We start from the raw sequence: 11,826 nt of genomic DNA on the forward strand, positions 1-11,826 counted from the left end.
TTTGTGATCTTTCCAGTTTGTACAAAAGAAAGAAACCTCTAAAGACTCCATATGCATAAATCTGAGACTAGTTGGGAAAATTAAAAAAAGGACAAAGATTCCAACTCTATTTAGGTTTCCTGATTCTTAAAACCCATGCCAAGCATTTCCCTTTCAATTGTTTGTGCCAGAGAGACAGTTCTTAGATGGCAAAGCTTTCCACTTTCACATGCTCCAAATAAATCTCCCTAGGCACCTGTTGCAAAACACATTTACTTGGCAGAATCCAAATATCCACAAAGCAGACTCTTTGTCTTAAACCATGAAGAATCATAAACAAGAACAATCAGCTGAAGAGACATATAGGCTGTCAATGTACTAGGCCTCAAAAAGGAAATTACTTCAAGGAGGAAAGTATAGGTTACTGTCTCAACCCAAGTGAAAAGGGTTAGTTAATCCCTATGATAGAACACAAGTGCTACTATTGCTCGATAGTGAGGATTTAAACCATATCTGGGCTATATAGAGCTATGGGAAAGACTGAGAATTTACCCTTAGCACACCAATGATGTCATCATTATATAACTCTACTGGGATGACCTAAAGAACAAATTTATGTGCAAAAGGAAACAAGTAACTTAAACTTACATAGAGCGCATCAAAAACTTTTAAAATGAAGCTGTAAAAATAAACAATAATTCAATTAGGTACTAGAATGATGCACAGCACTATACTAGCTCCTAAAAGATGTAATTTGCTGTAATCAGTAAGCCCTTATTCTATATTGTTGATGTTAAAACACAATTTTAGATAGGAGATATAACAGAATTTGAACTACAGACAACCATTAAAGGAAAAGGGGTGGTTAGCAGAGAGGAGGCAGCTGTTATAACTTTAGTTACATCCTGATTCCCAAACACAGCATCCTATCTACTGTTCTAATTTAGCTGAACACATGGTTCCCATGATGGTTACGGACAGGGAACTGCCAGAGAATACAACTTTTCATTTTCCAAGGTATATGACTGGGCAGCTTCTAAAAAGCCAGTTACCTTGTTCACTGAGTAATGAGTGCACTCTCCTGAACCACAGCCATACCATAAAACAGTATGGAAAAACTGAAGAGAATCATTAGACAACCTTGGTTGCCAGACGAATTTAGGTCAATGAATTTTCATCTATTGCACGACCTAAACAATATAGTCTGCAACTACTTTTTAACGGTAAAAGTGGGATGAAATACAAATTTAATAATCCTATCCTGTTCCCTCCCCCACCAGTTTACCTTTTCCTAGAACAAAGCTGCAAAGCTTGAAAAAAAACAGTAAGACAAAAAATCTAAAGTGGCAAACACATTGATCATTCAGAATGTAACTGGCTCTTCAATGTCCTCTATTCCACTGACAGTATTACCTGCAAATTAAATGTACATCTTTAATCTCCATCAGGGACCCATCCAGCAGTCCAAGATTCTGCTGCCTATTAAGTTATCCTAACTCTTGGTCTTCTTTCTCTCTCAATACTGTTCAATTTAAAGGAGTGTACATAGAAGCAACCCCATGTAAATACAATTATAATCCACCCTGAATCCTCCCTCTCTACCTCCCTGCAAAAGATTTCCCCTCCTTTTTCTAGAGAACCTTGAAACCATAAGTCAGAAATCAAAGTGGGCCCGGTTTCACTAGGTCCTAAATTAGTTAGGTAGAGCTAAGCACAACTTAAGACCAAAATCATCCCCACAATGCACTACTCCCTTCCCATTCACTGAGCACTGAAAAGACTAAAATGGACAACAAGCCTTTTGGTTGGAGAACTGTAAGTGAACTTGGCTTTCAACCATCAGCAGAAATCTTGGCTTGTCATTTGGGGAGCAAGCCAAGTTTGAGAAGTTGGCTCAACAATGCAGCAGCACAGTTTGCTGCCTGGTGGAAAGCCGGGACTGGAGACTGTTGTTCTCAAAGCAGTGGATGGAATCACAAGGGCAGTTCCAGGTCCAATCTAACTAGCAGAAGAGAGGAAACAAAAAACAATCCCTGCTACCTTGTCTACCCCCAAGTTGCCACACCTATCAATGGCCAATCTGTGAAGCTCTTAGAGATGAACAAAGTGAGGAAAATGCACTGTATTTGCTCTGCCTACAACATTTGTCTGACTTAGGTTGGCAACACCCAGGGCTAAATACATACTTCAAACCAAGGCAAATCTGTACTAAATAACAGAACTCTCATCCATATTTCCAGAGGCTTTGGAGCACACATAACTCCCTTAGGCTGAGAGCTGACAACTGTGCTTGGCACAAATACATTCAATGTCAAATCAGGGCAGCCTGATGACACTGTCCCCCATTCATCAGAATGATATGGCCAGCTGCCAGGATACTACTGTTCATCAATGCCTTGTTAAGTGCCTTCACAGACTGGCATTTCCTTTACTAAGAAGGAAACCTCACCTTGATTAGTGATTACTGTCAGTGTGTTGTATATGGGTTCCTCCCACATGCACACACACAAAATGTGTAAAGACACATGCTGGGTACAAAGGAAGTCAAATTAGGATATGCCTGCTCTGTCCTGCATTGGGAAAGGTCTTTCCTAAGGGTAAAGTGGCAATGAAAGCATCTTTCCAAAATCAGTCAGACAAACCCTATCTAGAAGATGACAGGAGAATTCCTGGAGTGAACAATAAGCCCAGAGAAAAACTTACCAACATGTACCAAAGAGATAGCAGCTGCAGATCCTGCCTTTCCTCAAGTAAACTGGATTCATGGTGCCTGCCAAAGTAGCATTCCTTCAGGCCATCTCAGGCTTACAAAAATACTATGGGATACTGAAGAGTGGCCCACAGATGCTCAACAGGAACTCAGGCACAAAAGAGCTTCCAGCTTTGACTTCTCTGCCAAGGTCTTTATTCTTCCATTCAGTTCTCCTTCCACTGAACTTCCCACAGATGCCGCCAGAATAAAAATCTTCTACAATTTGTCCATCCATCCCTGACACTAACAAGTAAGTTGTTTAAATGTTGAAAGGAAATGTCATTTTTTTTAACCAAGTTGCATAAGAAGTTGCAGGAGATGGATTCTGCTTAAAATTGGGAGAAACTTATCTAAATTATTTTCTTCCAACTTTCTGAATATAGAATGTATCCTCATTCAATATCTTCTGTTAGCCAGCATCCCTTTTTCCTGAAAATGCCAAGCGAATGGTAGAATAGTACAAAGAAATATCTCATCAGACTAATTCCCAAATACCTAGGGAATTCTGTGAGAAGAATTCTTTCAAAACTAATACAGCTATACATATATCTCCTCCAAGTACAGGGAAATTGATAATTAACTTGCCTGATAGAGGATAATATCCATCAACAACTCACTGATTTTAAAGAAATTTTTGAATTTGAATCTTGGTGGTTTATTATCACAACCATCAAGGTAGTCTTGACTTTTTTTTTTTTTGAGATTCCTATCTCTGATTTTGTCCATGTACATACTACACCATTGATATAATGTTTCTGGAACACTAAGAGGTTAAGTGACTTGCCCAGAAATTACAGTTAGTTTTTGTTGGATACTGATCTTCCTGAATCTAATTTAGCTCTTTTCCATCATGCTTACTATTTCTCTATTAACTACATTTCTTGCAAAAAAGACTTTATTTATGACCTGGATCTGTGACTTCACTGGTGCAGGGAATTCCCCTTGAGGAAATCTCCCCCAACTATATGTATCTATAACTATTCTGCAATTTATAGTATTAGAGACTCTGGGACATTGAGAGGTTAAGTGACTTGCTCAGGATCACAAAGTAAGTATGTGGCAGGTAAGCCTTGAACCCAGCATGTCCTGACTCCAAGGATAGGTCTCTATCCTACACTAAACTGCTCCTGATATTAATAATGAATATAATCAGGGCTCAAAACTTAAAAGAGATCTAGGAACCTCTCATTATTTAGAGAAGATAGAACTGATATTATCTTACCTCAAAAACCAAGCATTATTCTGAAACCACCTGAAAGATTCAACCTGATCAACAGAAAATCCCAACAATGGTGGTGGCCAGCAATGATATAAATATACCAAAGCCCATGGAAAAATATATTCATTCAAGTTTCCCACAAGTTTATTTGAAGAAATAACTCTTACACTGAGTCAGAATATCAATGCAAGGCTAGAACACTCACAACTGCTTGAAGCTAACTGCTTTTTCACCAAATTTCCAGCTTCCCTTTGAAGATTAATCCTTGGTATTGAAGAGTATGACTAGCACAATGTGGCATCACAGTATACATCGTTTACTAGAGAAAACATTTTTTTGAGCCTAGTGAACTTCTGGCCAGATTTCTATCCTACCCTGGATTCCTATCTAAACTGATCAATTAGTCCAAAACTGTAGTCATCTTGAAGAAAATCACTTTTAAATAGGACTATAACAGCAAGGCACAGCTAGCTACTTTATTAATAGTAATAAAGGTCTATTCAGGAACCAATGATGTTGGAATTTCAGAACTGTGGTTAACCACTTTAAAAGAGGCACACTATGTATCACCTGTGCCATAAAACTTATTCCTGCTACTAAAATAGAGTATTTTGCTATTCAAGTTCAAATCTGAAAAACAGATCTGCTCTCCTTCCTTTCTGAATACATTATAATTCTGAGAAGCAAATATCTTGGAGAGGCTAACACACTTCAACATTAGAAATGGGTTTTAAAACTTCTGGAAGATATGCTGCAATTGTAGTATGCTGAGCTAGAATGAAGGATAATCTCTTAGAAACAGTCTCAGGTCTCACATACTTGCATTCAAAGCTTAAACCCCTTCCTGTGGAATACCATATGTGCAAAAGGAATTTATCTTCCTTACACTATTTTTTTAAAAGTGCACAGGATTAAAATAAGAGGGAAAATCACATCACTCAGGATGCTTGCAACATGTTAATTTTTGTTATAGTAAATATTGCTGAAAAGTTCTCCAAGTCATTTGTCTGGGTTACTCAGCACTGTTTTCTCTAGTCAAGCTTATTTTTTTTCTACCAATCAAAGTTTTTATCTTTTGCATGGATCCCAGAGAATATTAAATTCAGTTTCACTTTCTCTTACAGTTAGCTTTATTTCCTACTTCATGTCAGTTTCTCATGTCTCATGACACAGGATTTCTACACCTGTAAAATGATTTAGTTTTTACAAAACTAAGCAGTTTTTAAAACTCTTACAATAGTCTCCCAAATTATTCAATATTCTTTTCTGTTATTCCAGCTTGTTTTTCCTTCAAAAGTCAAGGCCTAAAAATGGCCTCTTTATAACAAGAAATTTCTTTCAATTTAACAAAAAATATGCCCAGGCTCTGAGTTTTGGAGTACAAATTTCATTATCATAGGAAGAAGAAGAATTCTACCAGGTCCTGATAATTTTGTGATACTGAAAACCATGCTTGTAATACACCTGTCTTTTCTCTATGCTGTTGTGATTACCTTGTGCAAGATGCCTGAAAGTCTGCAAGCCAAATTAAAAAGCCAAAAAAAGGAGAAAGAAATCAAAGTGATAAACTCTGGACACCTTAACACTTAACCAGAGATTAGATGTTAAAATGCAGAGAAGTACATTTTAATCATTTCATGGCCATTTAAAATCAATGCATAAACTATTTTAAAATTAAAAAAGGTTTGAAAAAGTCAATTCTCTCTCAACAAAGAAAACTGGTTTCTTGCTGAAAATCCATGACTAATTGTTCTAACTAAGAACCTAGTAAAGAAGCTCTTCAAGAACTCTTTCTCCCCTCTTACCCTTTATTTGGGGGTCATTTTCAAATCACATCAAAGGAATTCAGGATAAAAGTAAAAGATTTTAAAATTTTAGCTTAAAAAAGTACATTGTTAAAGTAGATACACTATTAAGGAGATTTACAACAAAAATCCAAAATAAGTAATCTTTCAGTCAATTAAAATGAATTATTTTTTCACAAACGACAATCAGAAAGAGTTTTCAGGTCTAATTAAAACAATTACAACCTGGGATTTCTCTTAAAATTGCTTAAATTCTTCTGAAGCCCCAGATCTCTAAAAAAGATTCTGAACCCTGGTTTGCTCTGTTAAATCAAGTCTAACTTGGCAAGTTTCTTTTTTCACATAATCATTCCAACGGCAAACTATCAGGAACTTTGTTGTGCTTCATCCCGCTTTCCCACTCTAAACTCCCTTTGTTTTGGGCCCCCAAAAAGTCTCTTTTCCCCACCCCCATTCAAATTCACCTTACATTTCCAGGTTCCCATCAATTTAAGATACGTATCTACACCCACTGAACCAAGTATTGAGCACAATACAGAAAACCAAAGAAATGATCTAACACATTTTCTTCTGTCTTGCATTCCTTTCTTCCACACCAATTCCAAAACTTTTTCTCTTGAGTTTCAATACCTACTTCAACCCATGGGCCTAGTGCAGTGACACTCTGCTAACTGTTCCTGTATGTGCAACTTGTGGCTTTAATTTCTGCACTACATTCTTATGTAATACTGCTCGTCTCTTTAAGGAATACACTATTCATATGGCTCTTTTCATTTCTGATGATCACATGTGCCTCCAGAGTAACAATGGTTAGGCTATTTGTCTCCAAATATTCTCTTGGTTGCTTTGTCTTCAAATACTGACAACAACTTATTTCAGAACTTTCCTTTCCTGAATCCAAACAGTAGTTATACAGATCTCTTAGATTTGATCCCTCAAGAATCAGATCCTTTTCTATGGACAAAGCTCTTCCCACTCACCTGGACTCAATGGAACCTAACACCTGAGAATCTAGAATGATTAAGTTTGCAACCCTTCTCCCCATCTAGAATCCCCGACGTAGGCCCCCACCTCACCTCCAGCATTTCACAGTGCAGTTTACCATCATAACATTGAAAGTAACAGAACTCTCTCTGACCCCGAAAAGGATTAGAACTGAACGGAAATGAAAATGAAATGGAGAGAAGGAGACGTACCGCAGATTGAAACCTCGGTTGCTCTTCCTGGAATAAGAGAGAGAAAAATAGAAAATATAGAAATTATTTTTATGCTTCACATTCAAAAATAAGAAAGAAAATGCCGGCGGTGAAGGAAGCAGGGGATGGGGAGTAAGCCCGACCCTCCTCCCTTCCCCCCAGCCGGGAACCCCGTGCTGGGCTGGGGGGTGGGGGGCGTGTGTCTTGTGCGCCGCCCCTTCTTCCGGGATCCAGCTCAGCCAGAGGGGACGCGCCGGGGGGAAGGGGTCCTGAAAGCCCCTGTTCGTCAGCCCCTGCCAAGGGCATTCTGGGCACCCTAACCCCACCAGACAAAAAAAGGAAGAGGGATCTTGGATGGGGCGGGAGGGTCGGGGGAAGGGTCCTGTGCACAACCCCCCGTTCCCTGGATCTGGACAATGGGCTGCGAAGTGTACCCCCATCCCGGCACCGGGGGGTTCGGGGAGGGGGGTAGACTGGCCCCAGTGACACTTCCCCCCCAGTGGGAGTGGGGTGAAGGGAGAGTTGGGGGAAGGGAGGGTTCCCCAAAGCCACTCCTCCCCATCCATACTCCAGAGGCCGCGGTGGCCGGACGGACGTGTGAGGGAAGTGCCCGGACCGAGACGGCGACGGCGGACCTGTTTAGGAAGGGGAAGGGCGAGGAGGAAGCGGCCCGGCCTCCGCACACCTCCCCCGCCCCGTCCAGTTCCGTCTCTGGCCGCTGGCCCCGACCCCCAAACAGACGCAAGGGAAGGAAGAAACCCCGGGACTCACGTCGCTCTCCACCTCGATGTCATCGTTATCGCTCATTTCCTACGGCCCAGGGAGCGGCCACTGCAGCGCCGACTGGGAAAGGGGGAGGGGTGGAGGGGAGGGGGAAGTCAGGGACAACAACAAGCCGGGCCGCACACGTTCGCTCCCTCGCTCACTCACTCACTCCCTCACTCACACACACATTCACACACACACTCACACACACACACATACACACACACACAACAAGGCTAGAACCACCTCCTCACTGCAGCACCGGATCAACGGCGGCACGCACGCCCGGCCCCCCGCCCACGTGACCGGCCTCTGCCGCGCAAGGGCCGCTGAGACTTGGAGTCCACTCTCCTTCAGCCGCCCAAGGACCGAAGGTCCGGGAAGAACTACAACTCCCGTTAGGCACGATCAACACTCAGAGCCACTCCGGCTTGTTGATGAGAACAAGAGCGCCTGCGTGTCCCGCGGAGGAGGAAGGGAGAAAGGGGAACGTGAAGCCTTCTGGGAGTTGTAGTACTTGGCGTGGTGGGGGTGTGGAGCGAGTTGTCAGGAGGCTTTTCTCCCAGGGTAGCCGTAGAGGCTGCTGGGTAAGGAGAGGACACGTGGAGGCTGCTGGAGCTCCAAGAGTGGAGTGGGGTGTCTGGGCACACACTCTTTGCTGGGCAGTAGGCCTGCAGGAGAGGGTGGGGAAACTTCTTACGCATGCTGCGCGACGCAAGAGCGTCCTAATGATCTTTCGTCGCTGTGGTTTTATAATTTGCCTTCCCTACTGACTCACTGGCCACGGTTTTCTGCGTCTAGGTGTAGCCTACATTGGGGTTGCAGGGAGGAACTCAAGGGAAGGGAGAAGAGCCTCTTGTCAGTGGGAGGCACAGCTTATTTGTCACAAGTATTTAGAGTCTGGGCAAAGCCTTTAGGCATTCTAGGCGTGAACTGCAAGCCGGAAGTGTGAACCTTCTCATCTCAGACCCAGAGTTGTTTCTTCTGGGAGCATCTTTACAGTTTCTAGTGTGCCAGAGGAGGTCCAAAACTGTAACAGTCACCATGAAATCCGTACAATTTTAAAGTACATCGAAAAGAAATTGCCACCTTTATAAGTTTTTAGGGTACTTAAAGTGACAGAAGTGGCAAATGAAGCTTGGTCCAAGGTGAGAAGTGGAAACTTTTACTTTGTAGTTTGGAAAGGCCCTGGTACCAACTTTTTGTGCAAGGCCTTTCTTGAACTTCTCCCCCTCCCCCCGCAACCTGTCATTTTGTATATGCTTCATATTACTTAGGTACCTGTTGTGTATCTCCAGTGGTATGTAAACTCCTTAAAGTTCAGGGAAGGACTGTTTAATTTTTGTCTTAGAATCCCCAGCAACCCCTTAAATGTAATAGATGTCTTTGAGGGATAAGAATTGGAAACCTGAATAAAGTTAAATAATTAAATAATGGACTAATATATTTTACTTAAAAAATATTTGTAAAATGAGAAATTAGCTTAAAGCACCAAGGTGTAGTGACTTTGAAACCCTACCTGTATGATTCCTTAAGTGACCTTTTTTCATTCCTTGTTTTGGAACATCATTATCCTTAGACCTTACCCCCACACCCTGTCCTTCTTCCATTAAAAAAACAAATAAACCCAACACCTTCTCTTGTAGCAAGCAAGCATAGGAAAGCAAAACAAATATACACATTGACCATGTTCTAATATGTGTATATCATTCTGCATCTCTCTCATTCATCAGCTCTTTGTTATGAATTACATGCTTTATCATTAATCTTCTGGAGTCATGAGGGGTCAAAGTTTATAAGTCTTTGAAAGTATTTTTTTTTACATTGTTATGGTCACTGTATAAATTGTTCTAGTTTTGTTCATTTCACTTTCATCAGTTCATCCAAGTCTTCCCAAATTTCTTCTTTGTCATTTCTTATCACACAATAGGATTGTTAGGGTCAACTAGGTGGTACATTGGATAGAGTGAAAATTTTTTTTGTTAGAAAACTGGCTGCTTCAGTTTCCTCAACTGTGAAATGGAGATAATAATAGCACCTACCTTGAAAGGTAATTGTGAGGATCAAATGAGATAATATTTGTAAAAGCCCTTGACCCAGTGCCTGGTACATAGTATTATATAAATGTTAGCTATCATCATCATCATCATTAGTAGTAGCAGTAGTAGTAATAGTAGAAGTGCTTGGCAAAGTGCAAGGTATGTAGTAGGCACAATTTAAATGCCTATTCCCTTTCCCTTCTCATTATATTCATATACTATGACTTGTTTAGACATTTCCTAAGTCATGGATATTCCCTGAAATTGCAGTTATTTGCTATAGAAGTATTACTATACATATTTTTGTATGTAGAGGTCCTTTCCTTTCATCTTTGATCTTTTGGGGGAATGAGTCTAATAGTGGTATCACTGGGTCAAAGGATATGCATAGTTTAAGGACTTTTTTTAGCATAGTTCCAAATTGTCCTCTAGAACGACTGACCAATTTTATAGTTCCACCAACAATGCATTAGTGTGCCCGATCTCTCACATCCCCTCTAATAATTGTCATTTCCCCCTTTTTGTTGTCTTTGCCCATCTTCTAAGTATAAAGCAGAGTTATTTCAATTTGCATTTCTCTTATTGTTAAGGGTTTGTAACATTTTTTGTTTGATTATTTTGGTTGATAATAACTTGGATTTCTTCCCAATAGAACTGCCTGCACATATCCAATAACCAATTATCAACTGAGGAATGGTTCTTGTTTTTATGTATTAGATCAGTTCTCTATATATTTTGGAAACCAACCTTTTATCAGACAAATATTGAAATGATAATTTTCCTACTTAACTGTTTCTCTTCTAATTTTAACTGCATTGCTTTTGTTTGTGGAGAGTTTGGTCAAGGATACTTTCCCTATCAATAGTTGGTTAAGGTATCTACTTCCTTGCTTCTTTACTTTGTTTATGATGTGATCTTTCATATCTTAAATCATATATCCATCTGGAGTTTATTGTGGTAGAAGGTATGAGAATATTGGTCTAAACTAAATATCTGATAGGATGCATTCTTGTTTTTCCAGTAGTTTTCATTAAATAGTAAATCCTTTCCTCTGTAGTTGGAGTTTTGGGATTTATCAAATAGTATGTTTACTTCTGAATTGTATGTATCTATTTTGTCCATTAACTGACTTTTCTTTTTTTTCTTACCAGTGTCAAATAATTGTGATGTTCATTGCTTTGTATTATGGTTTAAGATGTGGCAATTATAAACCTACTACTTCCTTACAACATTTTTTTTCTTGATTTCCTTTCACTTTTATTCTTTCAGATGAATTTTGTCACTAATTCTATAAAAGTAACCTTGGCAGTTTCATTGGTATATTATTGAATAAATAAATTAAGTGGTATTTTCATTTCTATTATATTGGCATGACCCACCCATGAAAGATTAATGTTTCTCTAATCATGTAGGTCTGCCATTTTTATTAGCCTTCCTTTCTCCCATCCTTCCTTACTGCTTGCCTCCCTCCCTCTTTTCTTTTCTTCCTTCTAGCTCAAATCTGGCCTCAGACACTTTTTAATTGTGTGACCCTGGGCAAATCACTTAACCCTGTTTGTCTCAGTTCCTTCTCTGTAAAATGAGCTGTAGAACGAATTGGCAAATCACTTTAATATGTTTACCAAGAAAACCCCAAATAGGTTCATGAATGGTTGGATACAACAGAAAATGACTGAACAACAACTCTCTCCAAATTCTACCCACAAATTGAACCCCATTCTCCTTCCTCCCTATTCCTTTCTCTTTTTCCATTCAGGTTCATATATTTCTACAGCAAATTATGTGTCCATGTATATATGTGTATGTTTAGTCTGCTTTTGTTCAGGTTTATGAGGTTCATGTGATTCCTTTCCCCTTCTTCCACATTTTTATAATCTCCCGCACTAGGATTATGTGAGATGATAGTGAATTCTACCCACTTCTTCCCCTTTGCCCACTTATATATTTCTTATCCTCTTTTCCTGTTTATCTTAAGATCATCTGAAAAAGAACAAAGTTGTCCACAGGCCTTCTGTTTGTCTTATTAAACTCTATAATCCTTGAAGACATTAGGGTTCTGAAGGAACACTTA

The 11,826-nt window shown here is 39.9% G+C and overlaps 1 protein-coding gene across 6 annotated transcripts in view; it reads right to left on the minus strand.

The window, feature by feature from the left end:
* MAX (MYC associated factor X) overlaps positions 1-7,981 on the minus strand; it is a 34,143-nt gene extending 26,162 nt beyond the window's left edge. For 3 of the 6 annotated variants that reach the window (XR_011167244.1, XM_069082387.1, XM_069082386.1), the window contains exons 1-2: positions 7,723-7,956; positions 6,952-6,978 (exon numbers count right to left, since the gene is read on the minus strand). Coding sequence is in view for 4 of the 6 variants with exons in the window: in XM_069082387.1 (XP_068938488.1) it covers positions 6,952-6,978; positions 7,723-7,758 (63 nt within the window). In the remaining 2 variants the exon portion in view is untranslated. The other 3 variants (XM_069082389.1, XM_069082388.1, XM_069082390.1) reach the window with 2 other exon arrangements.
* Positions 7,982-11,826: the final 3,845 nt, after the last annotated feature.

Source organism: Petaurus breviceps, unplaced genomic scaffold (genome assembly GCF_028583685.1).
Source record: "Petaurus breviceps papuanus isolate PSGF00001 unplaced genomic scaffold, PetGlider_PUasm1.0 164, whole genome shotgun sequence".
Classification (NCBI taxonomy): Eukaryota; Metazoa; Chordata; class Mammalia; order Diprotodontia; family Petauridae; genus Petaurus; species Petaurus breviceps.